The 16,814-nt window shown below is 38.7% G+C and overlaps 1 protein-coding gene across 3 annotated transcripts in view; it reads right to left on the bottom strand.

The window, feature by feature from the left end:
• The window catches only part of LOC107773792 (calpain-type cysteine protease DEK1), a 36,347-nt gene that overhangs the window by 12,582 nt on the left and 6,951 nt on the right, over positions 1-16,814 (bottom strand). For all 3 annotated transcript variants that reach the window (XM_075241225.1, XM_075241224.1, XM_075241226.1), the window contains exons 4-20: positions 16,339-16,521; positions 15,979-16,114; positions 13,607-13,737; positions 13,382-13,496; positions 12,285-13,263; positions 12,048-12,158; positions 10,462-10,520; positions 9,904-10,066; positions 9,180-9,453; positions 8,877-9,027; positions 8,663-8,774; positions 8,410-8,575; positions 8,238-8,308; positions 7,591-7,682; positions 7,223-7,385; positions 6,950-7,021; positions 58-432 (exon numbers count right to left, since the gene is read on the bottom strand). In XM_075241225.1, coding sequence (XP_075097326.1) covers positions 58-432; positions 6,950-7,021; positions 7,223-7,385; positions 7,591-7,682; positions 8,238-8,308; positions 8,410-8,575; positions 8,663-8,774; positions 8,877-9,027; positions 9,180-9,453; positions 9,904-10,066; positions 10,462-10,520; positions 12,048-12,158; positions 12,285-13,263; positions 13,382-13,496; positions 13,607-13,737; positions 15,979-16,114; positions 16,339-16,521 — 3,353 coding nt within the window. The remainder of the gene's footprint in view (positions 1-57; positions 433-6,949; positions 7,022-7,222; positions 7,386-7,590; positions 7,683-8,237; positions 8,309-8,409; positions 8,576-8,662; positions 8,775-8,876; positions 9,028-9,179; positions 9,454-9,903; positions 10,067-10,461; positions 10,521-12,047; positions 12,159-12,284; positions 13,264-13,381; positions 13,497-13,606; positions 13,738-15,978; positions 16,115-16,338; positions 16,522-16,814) is intronic.

Below are 16,814 nucleotides of genomic sequence, written 5' to 3'. Positions count from 1 at the left end.
AATAGGGGGAAAAAAAGTTTAAAAGCATACAAGTAATTTGTAACACATATAGTTTACCTGTACCCTCTCAGCTTTAGCAGTCAAACCAAGCAAAAGAAGTAAGTAACCGCCAAACTTATCCCACATGTAAACCCATTCAGTGTCAATTGCTTCCTCTAAAGCCAGAATTCGAGCATGGGCACACATTTCTCTTCGGTGACCTACATCACTAGTTGCTTCACGCCTCAGTGTCCTATTCCTTAACCTGCAGAAAATTGACCCAGCAGCCAGTTCTTCATTTCTGAGACGATCTCTTAATTTCATGACATCTGCTCGTGGAAGCACAAAATTGCCTCCCCTATCCCTCATCATTGTTGGATCACCAACCAATAGAGCAGCTGAGCTGGCCGACCTCTGGGGGGCAGAGTATGTTCCGGATAAAGCATTTCTGGTCTGAGAAACCATTAACAGAATTGAGATTCGACAAGAAAATCAATTTATTAACAAGAAGTTTATCTTGAGTTTACAGGGACAAGAATCAGAAGACACCAATCACCATGAAAGTCTCATGATTTATATCGTTATTACTCTCAAGAGCAATTAAAAGTATCACCAGAACAAGTGAACCCTGTCTTAATGCTTATATAGCATTAAGCACAGTGAAGCCCAAGCAGTGTGTAGACGATATTCATGTCTCTCTCTATATGCAGACCTCTTTGTCACACTATATCTTGTGACCATTTGACATTTATAATTGATACCAAAAGATAACAGAAAATCTTAACAACAAATAATTGATATTCAACTAAAGTACAATATGAAAAAAATGAGAAACCTGCAGTGCATGACACATTCAAGCAAGACAAGAGAGAACAATGCCAGAACGCACATCAAACTGAAATACATAACACGCCGATGACATCAATAACGGTACAAAAGGGCCTTGCAAATTAGAGATTTAGAATTCTGAAAATCATGAACAAGAAAAAATAGAAATCCCTCATATTTCTAACATCTAGGTGATCATGGCGGAATGGGAGGTTTAATGAAGCATATGCAACTTAATCACAAAGATGTTTGTCTTGCTAGGGAGGGAGTCCCCGTTCTGAAACAAATCCTACTCAGTCTGAGCATGGTTCTCATAATGTACAACCACAAATTAACCCTATGACAGGAGGTCTTCTCCATTATGACCAAAAATGGATAGGGAAAATAAAGCAAAAATGGTTGATGTACAGGGTTTGCCTTTTAGTTTTCCGTCATCTGACGGGTTTATTCGTTACATACAAGAAACGTATAATCCTGCTTTTCAAAGGTTTTCCTAGAACTGTTAGAAATGATGTTTTTAAATTTCAACGTGAATATCAACAATATTTACATTATTTATTTTTCCACTAAGATTATAGAGTTTTTATCACTTCTGACATAGGTCGTACTGTAAATGGTTATGATTACTTAACAGTTACATGTCATTGGATATATAACAATTGAGTTATGAAAAAACGCATTATTGGTTATAAATTTATTGATGATCGACACGCTAGTATTTTTTTTTCTAAATAGATTAAAGAAATTTGTGATTTTTATGGACTTTCTAACAAAATTATTACTATTACTTTATATAATGCTTCTAGTAACACTTCTGATGTAGGAGTTTTGAAAACTAGATTAACTCCACCTTTTCCGGATTTATTTCATATTAGATGTGCATGTCATATTTATAACTTAGTAGTTCAAGATGGATGCCTCCAAGTTGCGAGTTGGGTCTTGCAATTTAGGGACTTTGACGGGAAAGCCTATAGAGTTAGCGAAGATTCTCTATAAGAGGAAGATCAATATAGCTTGTCTACCGGAGACTAGATGGGTGGGAGATAAGGCATGGGATGTAGATGGTCTTGGTACTCTGGACGCGTGGAAGGCAAGAACGAGGTAGGTATTTTGGTTGATAGGGATCTTCGTGAGCTAGTGGTGGAGGTTAGGAGGGTTAACGACAAGTTGATAGGCATTAAGCTAGTTGTTGGGGGTTTTACTTTAAACGTGATAAGTGCGTACGCACCTCAAGTGGGCTTGGACGAGGAGGTCAAAAGGTGTTTCTGGGAGGATTTTGATGAGGTTGTGTGTGGTATTCCGTACACTGAGAAACTTTTCATAGGAAGGGATTTCAACGGCCACATTGGGGCGACATCTAGGGCTACGATGACGTGCATGTCGGCTTTGGTTTCGGAGTTAGAAACGGAAGTAATACTTCACTGATGGACTTTGGTAAGGCTTTTGATTTTGTGATAGCTAACTCTAGTTTCCCGAAGGAGGATGAGCACTTGGTCACCTTTCAGAGTTCGGTGGCCAGGGCCCAGATTGAGTATCAACTCTTCAGGAAGTCTGGTAAAGGTTTGTGCACGGACTGTAAGGTCATCCCGAGTAAGAACTTCACGACTCAACATAGGCTTCTGGTCATGGACTCGGAGATCATGAGGAAGCGAAAAAGAGGGTTGTGTTTGGTCTACCTAAGATCAAGTGGGGAGCTACGAATAAAGATAGAACACAAGAGTTGGGAGATAAGTTGTTGGTTATGGGAGCATATAGAAGTAGTGGGGACGCGAGTAGTATGTGGACCACGACTGTGAATTGCATTAGGGAGGCTGCCAGAGAGGTATTGGAGTCTCGAAAGGCTCATCCGGTGGCCGTAAAGGGGATTGGTGGTGGAGTACTGAGGTTCAAGGGAAAGTGGAAGCAAAGAAAGCGGCATATCTTAAGCTTTTGGAGAGCGTGGACGAAGAGGTGAAAAGGACGAATAAGGAACGGTATAAGATGGCTAAGAAGGAAGCAAAGTTAGCAGTGCGGCCAAGACTGCCGTGTTTGAAAGCTGCTATGAAGAGCTTGGAGGTAGAGGAGTGGATAAGTTGTATAGGCTAGCCAAGGTACGAGAAAGGAAGGCTCCTGACCTGGACCAAGTAAAGTGCGTCAAGGACGAGGACGGCAAAGTTTTATTGGATGAGGCACTTATTGGACGTAGATGGCAGACTTACTTCCATAAACTCTTGAACGAAGAGGAGGATAGGAACATTGAGCTAGACGACTTAGAACACTCTGAGAGTCGTCGGGACTTCGAGTATTGTAGGCGTAGAAGAGTCGAGGAGGTTGAGGCTATGCATAAGATAAGCAGGGGGAGAGCGACTGGTCCTGGTTATTTAATGTCATTTTTAGAATGAAGAAGATGCCCAAAGAATGGAGATGGAGTACGATGGTCCCACTGTATAAGAACAAGGGTGATATCCAAAGTTGCAACAACTACCGGGGCATCAAGTTACTAAGCTATACTATGAAAGTCTGGAAGAGGGTGGTGGAGCTTAGGTTGAGGAGGATTGTGGATATTTCTAAAAACCAGTTAGGAAGTTGATGGAGCAGTACAAGGAAAGGAAGAGGGATTAACATATGGTGTTCATCGACTTAGAGAAGGCATACGATAAAGTGCCAAAGGAGGTTCTGTGGAGATGTTTGGAGGCTAGAGGTGTTCATGTTGCTTACATTAGGGCTATTAAAAACATGTATGATGGAGCTAAGACTCGAGTGAGGACCATGAGAGGGGACTCGGAACACTTCCCAGCTATGATAGGGTTGCACCAGGGGTCAGCCCTCAGTCCATTTCTATTTGCCTGGGCGACCGACGCACTGACGTGCCACATACAAGGAGATGTGTTATGGTGCATCTTATTTGCAGATGACATTGTTCTAATTGACGAGACGCGAGGCGGTGTTAACGACTGGATAGAGATTTAGAGGCAGACCCTGGAATCTAAAGGTTTCAAGTTGAGCAGGACCAAGACAGAATACTTGGAGTGCAAGTTCAGTGGTGCGACTCAGGTAGTGGACGAAGAAGTGAGGTTTGATTCTCAAGTCATCCTTAGGAGAGAGTTTTAAATACCTTGGGTCAATTATACAAGGGAATGGAGAGATTGACGAAAATATTACACATCATATTGGGGCGGAGTGGATGAAATAGAGGCTCGATTCCAGTGTTGTGTTATAAGAATGTGCAACCTAAACTTAAAGGTAAGTTTTATAGAGCGATGGTCAGACCGACTATGTTGTATGGGGTGGAGTGTTGGCTGGTCAAGAACTCTCATGTCCATAAGATGAAGGTGGCTGAAATGAGGATGTTGAGATGGATGTGCGGGCATAGCAGGTTAGATAGAATTAGAAATGACATTATTCGGGACAAGGTGGGCGTGGCCCCTAAGGAGAACAAGATATGGGAAGCGAGACTTAGATGGTTCGCGCATGTGAAGAGGAGAGGCACAGATGCACCGGTGAGCAAGTGTGAGAAGTTGGCCCTGGAGGGCCTAAGGAGAGGTAGAAGCAGGCCGAAGAAGTATTGGGGAGAGGTGATTAGGCAAGATATGGCGTTGCTCCAACTCACTGAGGACATGACCATTGATACGAAGGTATGGAGGTTGAGAATAAAGGTAAAGGGTTAGGATAGGCAGTCGAGCGTTGTCCTTGTCTGTAACAGTAGCTTTAGTACATGAGATAGTGTTATTTGTGTATTTTTGTATTCCTTGAATTCTGTGATTACTTGTTGTTGCTTTCGTTTCGGCTTTCTAATTGTAGTACTTAGTTTTAGTTTTGTATTTTTGCTTCGGTTTTCTAATTGGCGTGCTTGTTGTTGCTCTTCCTTTTACCTTTCCTAAGTCGAGGGTATACCGGAAACAGCATCTCTGCCTTCTTAAAGTTAAAAGTAAGGTCTGCGTACATACTACCCTCCTCAGACCCCACTTGTGGGATTACACTGGGTCTGTTATTGTTGTTGTTTGTTCAAGATAGACTTACTTTATTTGGCACTACTCTTGACAAAATTAGATTTGCGGTTGGTTACATTTTTCGCTCTCAATACATGCTAGACGTAAAGAATTTAAGATACATTGTGAATCTTGTGAATTACCCTATAGAAAAATTCCAAAAGAAGTTGCAACTAGATGGAATTCAGTATATGATATGTTGTCTGTAGCTTATGAATTCAATATCTGATACGTTGTTTGTTGCTTATGAATATTGATTGCCTATTACCAACATGTATAATGCCCATGTTTCATCTGTTCATGATATGATAATAGATGTTGATTGGGATACCATTTTCCATCTTATTCATTTTTTAGAAAAAAAAATTCTATGCTACTAAAGAATTTTCTGGGGTATATTATCCAACTATTTCTAGCATGTTAATTTATATAGTTGGAATTTCGATGTTATTTTTTGAGTATAAACAAAAAAAAGACTATAAAGATGATATTAAAATAATGGTTGACTTGCTGAAATATTAGAGAATGAACGAATAAACATTTTCGACTCATTCAAGAATGGCCTGAGATGTGCTAACTATTCAAGCTTCATCAGTAGCTTCCGAAAGCGCTTTTAGTGCAGCACGATTTCAACTGGAGACCACAGATACTCATTGGCAGAAGACACCTTGGAGACTACCGTTTTATTCAGAGATTGGATTAAAACGGAGAGAAGAAACTTTGGCATTCTAGAAATAATTCAAGACGACGATGCATATAATGAAATACAATCTACCGGAGATGGTAGGGACGCAGACGAACAAGTACTAACAATTCCAAGTGAAGAATCACAAAAAATTATTGAACAGTTACGTAAATCGTTCAAAAGAAATATGTAATTTTATTTTTACAAATGTTGAAATACAAATAAATACTTGTAACTTGTATTAGAAATCTAATGTTTACATTGAATTAAATAAAATAAAAAGCACTCCATAGCCTTGAATGTTTTTCATCCACTAAAGTTTGTATTTAAATATAAAGTTTTTTAATTTTTAATTTAAATTTACCCCTAAGTATTGGTACTACAACCTTAAGTCCCCCCCCCCCAAAGGACCGGTAGGGGTACTGATAGGGTACCAGTAAAAGTACCCTTACCATGTACCTTAAATCCTCTTAACGAAATGATTTTCTCATCTGATCCTAAATCATTCAACAACGTAAGTGTTGTAGCTCTCTTGTTCTTGGCTGCTAGACAAGGAGCTGGGTAGAGCATATGTAAGCCGGTGTAGCTAAGCGAAGAGCAAAAAGAAGGAATTCAATGCATTCCTTCTTAAACTTACAGGTCTGATGACATCTTAATCTAAGAAAAGACGATTTGATAAAAACACCCAATTTTCTTTTTCGGGTAAAGGTTTAATTAAGAATACCTTCGTTTAAGAGAAAAAATTTGGTGTATAAAGTCTCAAATTCTTAATTAAGAATACCTTCAGTAGTTGTGCATATCTCTACAGCGCACCAGAGTGAGGCTAGTCTATTAGGATTTTGGCTTAGATTGCTAGTGGTTAATGTTGAGTTCACATTACTCTTTCTTCTCTCTTAATGCTGGGATTTATCTACTGGTTAATGTTTTACTTTTCATCTATGTTCTTATGATGCTGTTTTTTTTTTCTGTATTTATTGATGGTACTGATATATTGTCTCTTTTCATCTTCTTGAGCTGAGGGTCTATCGGAAACAGCCTCTTTACCCTCTTGGGATAAGGGTAAGAGCTGCGCGCACACTACCCTCCCCAGACCCCACTAGTGGGATTTTCACTGGGTCGCCATTGTTGTAAAGTCTCAAATTCAGGATCTTTCGCTGCGCGAATTTCCTGAGAAATGAAGACAAATAGGAACTCTCCCCTTACCCGTACCCTTAACCCTTAAGAACCTAGTACCCTTCCCTTAGACAGCCTTAGTATTCCCCATCAAAATCTTATGCAATAAGGTGGGACCATTTGGATAAAATATGTAAATGACCTCTTAAGTGGCAAAACATTTTCTACTTTCAATTGAAAACAAGAATCACCCTCAGAAAGGGTTCTGACCATAAAGGACTATAGAAACAAAAACACTAGAAGTAATAGCCTAAAAGCAAAAACATATAATGGAAAAATTAAATGAGTAACCAGCTATTAATAAAAATGATTGTACCTTCGTGGCAGATCGAGCAATTGCCTGGACCATGGTTTCCTTGCTAAGAAAATGAACAGCATCTTCCACCATCTAATTTTACAGAATATGTTAGAAAGTAAAGCATGATATTAAAAGAGGTAGTACAAGCAGAAGAACTGTTGATGAAAACTCATCATCAAAGTTACCACATTGACTGCAGTGTACAGAGTTTATGATACAGACACCAAAGACACAAAAAAGAAAGTCTACATAGCTCAATTAGAACAGCTATTCCAAGATATACAAGCAAACCTCAAGTGTCAAACATGGACGGGAGACAGCAAAGCCAAAGGCCACAACGAGTGTAATTGCTGATACAGCAGCCCCAGCAAATGGTGGATAAATTTTCAAACTGGCAACCACACCCCAGCCCTCAATAGCCAATGCGATGCCATAGAGCACAAGAAATGCAGCACTGTCAACAAATGATTTCAGGTAGAATTAGCTGTCAAGTCATGCAATATCAGATAGTAAATTGATTGGTGAAATACTTGCAAATAAAAATACATATTTAAATAATTGGTGTACCTCTAAAATTAAGAGTTCACAATTAACTTTGACTCTGCATTTCATACTTCTATACACAGTAAATCTTAAACAAGTGGAGGAAATTGACAAACCTGACATTTTTCCCACAGTCCGCATGAGCATCATAAACATAAACAGGCAACACCCTTGGGGAATAGACTACTATAGGAGGTGAAAGAAGGACCTGAAAGAGAAGGGTTTTTGGGAACACAACATGAACACAAGTAAGCAAGAGCACAAGGCAAATACAACTCTAATCAGCAAAGATAGGCATAGATAACATGCTTAGGATAATTGCACTTATGAACCCCTTCAGTCATTAGTAATTCTGATTGTGGTCCTTGAGATATTTCAGTAAGCATATCTAACCTTGAATTAATTGAAATGTGTGTTTTTGGTCCCTTTTACATAGGAAATATTTTATATTTAGATTATCATTTTTGGAGTTATATTAAAACTAATTATAGAACTATATTACCCTCAAATAAGGAATTATAATACAAATTTAACATAATACATGAGAAATTAAATAGTTTAACAGTTGATACTTTGTTAAAATAAGTGAAGACTTACAAGCAGAAGGATCAAAAGTGCACATTTCAATTAACTGAATGGTAAATGTGCTTAACCAGATAACACAAGGACCAAAATCAGAATTAGTCAATATTTTAGGAACCAAAAGCACAAATTTCTTTAACACGCTTAAATTCTTTATTTGTCTTTATCAAGTATAACTTACTGTCAATGCTCTTCCAGCTACGAGGAAAAGAAATGAGAAGTAACCAACAGATGCACCAACAAAAGCCTTGTCTGAAATAGAAACATGGATTTGACATCAATTATCAAGTACCACGATGTAATACGTTAGATTAAACTATCTGAGCATCTTAAGATGGGAGAAGAGTATTTACCCTGAAACCATCCAACAAGAAATGCTGCAAGAGCCAAAAGGAATGCAAGAAAACAAACAAGTAACATTTGAACCCTAGTCAAGTAAAAATTATTTGACGCCCAATAGTGAATAACACCAATAGCTAGAACGAGGAGGAGAAGCACCAGAAGGAATGCCGCCCCTATCTGTTGAAACAAGAAGAAAAAACATAGAAACAATGTCAAATAACTGTTTTAAAGGTGGAAACAACATCACAAGGGATGATCACTTACTGCCCAGGGTTTTATTGTCACTATAATAGCTGAAATGGCCCCAAGCAAAAGAAGAAGACCAATGATTATGAACATATAAGCACCTCGAGAAAGCTTCCAATTATCGTCTTTCCTGAAAATGTTCTATATATTATGACTAAAAAAAAATATCTCATCATCTTTAAAACAGCATAACTAAAAATGCATTAGCAGTTTCTAAATGAATATCACATACCACTTGAACAAACCAGCACCAAGAGACAATACTGCTGGAATGCATATCAGTGGAAGTAAAGAAGCAAGGAAATCAGCTTTTGTTGGAATCTGATCGGTTCTAGAGCCAACAACTTCAAAATAGGATACGCTACAAAAGGCCACAATAACAGCTTCGGACATGAAAGAGAAGAAATTATTAGTAAAAGGATTGTCATAGAGAATGAACTACCAAAAAGAGGTTGAAAAACAGAGAGACTATGACATTATTTTGTAGTTCTAAGAATCAAAAAGGGAACCGTAGAGATTAAAGTGAAAGGATTACCTGCAAATATACCAATACAAATAGCAGATGACAAAGAAAACCGATAAGTTGCGAACCAGGATATAATTGGCAGCACGCCAGTAACTACCAAAGCAATTCCAGAAGCTATTGCCCATCCAAGGTAAACAGATGATGCATAAGGAGATGTAACACCATTCCGACTACCAGTCCATCCCTTATAATCTAAATCATCCAAAGGCTTTGCAGACACTATTGCTCCAAGCGCTAAAACCGACCCGGCAAATAAAGAGATGGAGATGAAAAGAACAGCACCCTGCAAACAGAATTGGCCGTTATGATTCTTATAGCAAGTCGTAGAAGAATGTATAAGCGTGAATCTTTTGCAAGTAATGTCACATTGCTCATATAGATGAGGTTTTAGAGAAAGGATGCCAAAAAAAAATCCTATCAACTACAATGCCTATGGATACAAGAGCCGTTTGGTTCTTAGATCAACAACCAGTGATGTGATGAGAAAGTTATGGGATTGACTTGAATGATAAAAGAAGACGTTTCCTCAAACTTAGAAGTGTATAGCTCAACTTATCAAACGCCTCAATTCAAACTAGCTGTGGTTAGAGTTTGCTCGTCAAAAGTAAATGATTGGTAACGGTAATGCTTAAGAAAATTTAGGAAACCTAATTCAAACAATTAATGAAAGTGCGAAGGACACCACAGCGATATTAGCAGTATACAAATAGGAGAAAATTACAGAACAACTAACCTCTTTTATCCCCAGCGTTAGATGGCTTCCTGCACGACCTGTATCCTCAGCTCTTGAAGACCAAAACTGGTACCCGTTACGAATCCATATAGGAATTGCAATAGACAGGCATGCTACCATTAAGGGTACTGTCAATGATAATCCCAGAAGAACTGATGATTTGCTGCATATCCAATATGTAAAATGATATTACTACAACAGAAGTTCAACCAAAAAGTTATTAAAGAAAGAACATATTAAATAAGTAAAGATGTAAAAGAACCAGAATCTAGCCATGAGCATATCATGTTGCCTAGTGCCCAGGATTTAGCCAACTAAACAAGGTATGATCAAGCATTCAAGACACAGCAACCAGTAGAAGATATGCATGTTGTAATGTAATAGACTAATAAGAGATAAACATATACGACGAATAGATCACAAACTGGACATGGTGTGCCGTAAGGAAGCTTTGTCTTGTAAAATGTGTGCAATGAGTTCCCTTTAATAGAATATATCAGTTGCTTCTGTAACTTAACTGAGATTGGGACTTAAAGGTTATATACAAGAAGGGTTTACCTTAGGAACGAAAGCAGCAGACCAACACAAGTGCTCAGCATCCAAGCAATAATGCCATACTGCAAAGTCGTAGCAGATTTTATGCAAAATTAATAGTGAAAACAGTGAGCATCTAATGCAAGGAGTGGACAGAAACTCCACATTGCAGTAAAAAGGTCTCAACCTAATAGTATTTGACAACTCTTAAAGAAGAAAATTACATTACTTAACTTATGTATACAACAACAACAACAATAACAACCCAATATAATCCCACTAGTGGGGTCTGGGGAGGGTAGTGTGTACGCAGACCTTACCCCTACCATGAGGTAGAGAGGCTGTTTCCAATAGACCCTCGGCATCCTTCCCTCCAAGAACTCCCCACCTTGCTCTTGAGGTGACTCAAACTCACAACCTCTTGGTTGGAAGTGGAGGTTGTTTACCATCAGAGCAACCCCTCTTGTCAACATTACTTATGTATGTGACTATCATTTCATGGACTCCAAAATCTCAAAGCAAAATTCAAAGAATTGGCAGTTGTGGTCGAGGATGCAGCTATTGCAATAAGAGTGCATGCCCACACCTGATACTTGATTAAACCCGCATCACATAAGATGACAGTCAGACTGCCTCCTGAATGTACTATGCCAAAGTGCATCTCAATTTTTATAGCTGGTAAAGCCTCGTTAAGTCAACAGTAGATGTCCACTAGTCAGACAGCTATACTAGAGAGGACATTTATGTGTTCAGAGATAAAGGTCTCTTAGGTGTTACTTGTTAGATTAGATGTTAGAATATTTGAAGTGCTATGTTCTTAAGTTAGATATTGTCCCATATTAGACAAATATCATGTGTCCTCCTACGTTTAATACCTATAAACGTGAGTAATCGTCAAATTATCAAAGTGTCTTCTCTTATTTCACTCATGGTATAATAGCTTTTAAGATAACAATCCTAGTAAAGATTTAAGTAGCTTCCTCTATGCATGACAGCCTGCTTGCATCACCTGACCTCTTTTAGGAATAACATTAGCTAGCCTTGAACAGCTATTGTTATATCCATAATTCAATTGCTTAACAGGTCCACCAGCTGAACAAGAAGAATGTACTCTCTTAACTGGATTCAAAAAATTGGGCTGGTACAAAACCCTTTTTCTGGGGTTCTAGCAGCCTTATCATTCTTGTGACATGAAAACCACAGAACAAAACATTGGCTCTGACATAAACAGGCGAACACAAAGAATTATGATGAATATTCAGAGAGAGAGAAAGAGAGGACCCCGGACCAGTGTTGAAACCCCTGTATCTAAAGGCATTCACTCTTGCAAAAGAAAAGAAGCTGATCCACTAATTTAATACCTTAGAAACCAACGCAAACAGCAGCAAACTATACGAGAGTATTGAAAGTAACATTAGAACACTACAGGGAGACAATAATATACTTGAAAACAAGATCTCCAGGCAAAGGGGTGATAAAATGACAAAGTATCAACAGTAACAATGGCGTAAAACTATCACAACCAAAACCTCAAACTGCAACAAGATACGTAAGTGGAAAAAGAAATATATTTATAAAATTTGTAGGTAAAGAACCAAAAATATAAATACCTTCCTAGGCTTTGAAGTCATGGACAAATCTTCAGCTTGCAGTGATCGAAGGAAGGCCAAAATAGAACAGACAACAGGAGACAAAAGGAGCACCGCAATGCCAAATTCAAACTATAGACAGTTCACCAAATTTTGTTAGACAATGGAAATAGAAATATATTGAAGTGTATTTTAGCTGTGCACCGTACTCCATATACCCTGTAAACTAAGCTTTTAAAGTAGCAATGCATTTCTTACCTGTTGGTGTGTAGCATTTAAGAGTTTTATTGTCTTAGGTCGGAAAATAGCCACAATGACGGTTTCAAGAATGAAGACTAAACTGAAAAGAAGCCATGCGCGCTCTGGAGTTCCTGCTATATGATGCAACATTGCTCTACAATGTTGAAGCCACCTTCCCAATCCTTGGAGTCTAAGTTCTTCCGAGAATGAAATTTGATTAGGTAACACATTGTCAACACCGTTTGAATCAGTGACAGGAGGGTTATTGTCACAATGTTCTCTATCAGCATCCAAACTACTTCTCTGCAACAAGGCTAGAATCATTGGGTCCAATCCATTCTCCTTAAGCATCACAGCAAAATTAGGATCAAGCCCTTTATCTTGCAATAAATGGGCTAATTCACGATCTCTATGTCTTCCCTTCCTCTTTAACATAGATGTAATCCTGGGATCTATCAACTTTTCTTGAAATGCAAGTGCCAAATTCAAGTCCAGTAACTGTTGATTTGCAGAAGTTGATGTACTAGAATCACCACCTTGGCTTTCAAGGCCACTACTAGAACAAACAACCAATGAACTGTTATGCTCTAAATTCCTGTCAACATAAGATGATCCTACTTCAGGCTCTTGAACTACTGAACGACAGGAACTACTACGTAGAGCTAAACTTGGCCTTCCACTGTCTATGCTCTTATCACTATTAATCCCCTCAATGTTATTCCAGGTACTGCCATCACCAGTGCAAGGCACAATTGCATTACCAAGATGACCAGCATCAGCACTACTACTGCGTTTCACACTTGAGCCACAACCCTCGGAAGAGCTTCCAGAGCTATTCTGGTCTTTTTTGCGAAAACCTTCTCTAAGGCGGATAACTGTGCTCTGTAAGGCATCTCTTCTAGCTGCTAATGGGTCTGTAACTGATAAATGCCGTGAAACAGCAGCGCCCAACAGCACAGATGCTACAACTGCATAACTAATACAATGTCCAAAGTACCTGAAATGAAATTGTTGCAGTAAAAGATTAAAAGAGTCTTTCATGATACAAAAAGTCATGCAAGTATAAGAAGACTTAATTATGGGAGGAAATTAATTAGCATGGGTTAACAACAAACCAGTAATGAACTCCAAAGCAGATCAGGAACACCCGAGATGCACCAGCAACAAAAAGTACAACGACTCGACTTTTCAGGAGCTTAAAGCCATATAAGCATGCTCCCAAGTTCCAATCTGAATAAAAGGAAAAGTTAGTGAATTCATAACTTACCATAAGGAAATTAGAAAATATTTCCCAATATGGAGTCAGAAAAGGAGATAGATATATGCAGGAAATGAACTACCAAGGATTATCACGGCAGCTGATGTTGTAGCCCCAAGCCAGTTTGATTCCTTTGCTGTCAGACCATACAGGATAGAATACACAAGAAGTACTACAAGTGAACCAACATAGAGAAGCCCAAGATGCAGAGCCCTGCAGAGCGCAATATCATAATTTGAATAAGCAAGAAGCCGTAAGAATTCTAGACTACAGAGAAAATGTTGAAAAGAAAGTGCTGGAATGTGATGAGCAGTATAAATGAGAGCCTGCAGAACACAGGAAATAATAGGGTTATGTTTTTTTCTTAAAAAGAATTATGAAATAATAGGGTAATGTTCTAATCCACAGTAGCCTTCCAATTGATTTGGTTTAGCAGTGATAATTTTATATCACCACATTTACTGGAGACCGTCCTTTACTATCTCCGAGTTAGTATTTTTTTTATTTATTTATTATGATAAGGTAAAGAATTTCATTAAAAAAGGGGAAAGACCCCGTATACAAGTAGTGCCAAAAAAGAGAACCTACAGCAAAATATGGTTCTCAACAACAGAAACTAAACCATCTATACAAATAGGTACCTCATAGGTACACCAAAAGGAAACTAGAGACAAAAGATTATTTTGTAGCTTTACAAAGTCTAGCTCAATCCCTTCAAAAGCTCTCCTATATATCTATTTCCATATAAACCACAAAATGGCTACGGGAGCAACCTTCCAAGCCCTTGGACTTTTCTCCCCCCCCCCTCTTGTATGACCAATTGTGCAACACCTCCTTCACCGTACTTGGCATCACCTTTCCATTCCAAACCAATTAAGCCCCACCATCCACAGTCGTGAAGCGAAGCCACTTGACAATGTAACAAGAGATGATCGACATCTTCGTCCAATCCTTTGCAAAGCACCAACTAACATGGGTGATCTTCCTTTTCCTCAAATTTTCCGCTATCAAAATCACTCCTCTTTGCCAACCACACAAAGAAACACACCTTCCTAGGCACCTTAGGAACCCAAATAGAACGGTATGGAAAACTGTGTTCCTCTCTCCTTAGTAACCTCTCATAATAAGATTTGAGAGTGAACACAGCTTCTTTACTCTATTGCCATCTCCGTGTCGTCCAAATCATCAGTCCGATACTAGATGCAGCCTTTCCCCGGGCAAGATGTCATCTCCATGTGTCAGGAACAGTATGTGATATGCTCTGCTTGTACAAAAACTAAACCAAGGTATTAAATTCTCCCAACTCCCAATCTTATAGGTTCCTCCTAAATCTCAAGTTCTAGTGAACTTACCATTCATGAAGCATACAAATTTGTTGAATTGTCTCTCTTTGGCACGAGACTCAATGTATATTGGGAACAACTTCCCTCAACTCGTTCTCCCCACACCACTTATGCTCCCAAAAAACTAACCCTAGTTCCCCTGAAAGAGATATTTCCCCTGAACTCTCCCCACCCCTTCATAATACCCCTCCATAAGCCGCACCCAAATGGAAATGTAATGTTTGTAGTCCTTCACCCCCTTCCATAATACCATATTTCTCCGCTACCACCCCCTCCAAAATGTATTCTCCTCCATCCAAACCTCCATATCCACTTCCCTAGCACAGCTCTGGTGAAGACCTTAAGATCTTTCACTCTCAGTCTTCCCCATTCCTTCGGAGGTGTGACAACGCTCCGATTCACCAGATGAAACTTTTTAAAATTATCTGTTGTATCCAATAGAAAGTTCTGATGAAGTCTGTCCAACTTGCCTATCATGCTATCAATATACCATGAGCGTGCAGAAGTGACATGAAATATGTAGGGATGCTAGACAAAGTGCTTGCTATTAACACTTTCTTCCCTCCTATGTAGGGATGCTAGACAAAGTGTTTTTTATTAACAATTCCTTCCCTCCTTTCGATAGATACCTCTTTTACCATCTTGCCAAGCGCTTCTCTACTCTCTCAATCATTGAATTCTCCTAGTTAGTATTCCTTTTATTCAAGAGATTAGAGTTGCACCCATTGTTTTAGAGTTTCTTTGGCTACTTATTTTCAGGTCACGTTAGTTGAGGTCATCCTGGACCCCTCTATTCTGTCTCTTTTAATAACGGTTCTCCAAAAAAAAAAAGGGAGAAGTGCATATTAGTCACTCTTATCCTTTTATATAGAGCTTTTACTTCTACTCTTCGTTCAATGCATAGTAGTCATGATTCCCGTTGAAGAGATTGAGAGAGACCATCTTATTAATTTTGGTCTGCATGGAGCATCTCCAGGGGTAAGGAGGTCTCAATCTCTCAAAAAAGGTTAAGCATAAGATTTACGAGCTCCCGAAAGAGAAAGAACCATAATACATAAAACATAGATGCACTACAGCAGAGTCACTCTATAACAAGCAATATATAGTTTACCTTCTAGATTGTCGAGGATATAACTCATTGGGATCAGGTGGCTCTTGTAAGCAAGCAACAGGACCCACTTCAATACAATCAGAATAAGCAAATTTATACGCCCTCCGTACATACTCATCAACATCTAAGCCATTCCCTGCAAAGATTGGTAGAAAGAGAATTCAGAAAGGGGGAAGACAAAAGGAGAACAAGAGTTCCGTAAAAATTTCAATGGCCCAACTAAAAAGGCAAGAATAACCAACAAAAATTCTCTAAATAATCCTCCTACTTTGAGCCAGGAAAGAAAGCAAAGATGCTCGCCACAAGTTGCTGATCAACCTTCAAAAGACACATATAAACATTATGACAAAAAAAGCATACCATTGAAGACCATCCTGCAAATAAATAGCATATTGATTGCCAGGGAGATTGCCGACACACCAAAGAAGAACCCTGAAGGTGAGTATCTTTCAGATGCTCTAACACCGGTTGTGACATACACAGCACAAAGTTCATATGCACAAAGCAATCCAACAGCTAGTAGGAGAAGAACAGCTACAGCCCCTGTAAAACACATCACACAACAATTTGTGAAGTGAAGGGAGTAAAAGAACTTCAAGATAAGCAAGAAAAAGAGATGTAAATAGGCCTCCTTTTTCGTCTGGTCAGCTATAGATCCATACATAAGGACTTCTCCTTAGCCCTTCCATATAATAACAATGACCATAGCATTCAATTTAATTGCTAAAACTATCATCCTTTAACAAGAAATTCTCCGCTATCAGGCTTTAAACTTTACAATAAGTTAAAAAGATCGTAAAACCATAAAGACATTAAAATCATCTATCAAGCACAGA

The sequence above is a fragment of the Nicotiana tabacum genome, chromosome 20 (assembly GCF_000715075.1).
Source record: "Nicotiana tabacum cultivar K326 chromosome 20, ASM71507v2, whole genome shotgun sequence".
NCBI classification, from domain to species: Eukaryota; Viridiplantae; Streptophyta; class Magnoliopsida; order Solanales; family Solanaceae; genus Nicotiana; species Nicotiana tabacum.
This window is presented reverse-complemented; position numbering and strand designations above follow the sequence as displayed.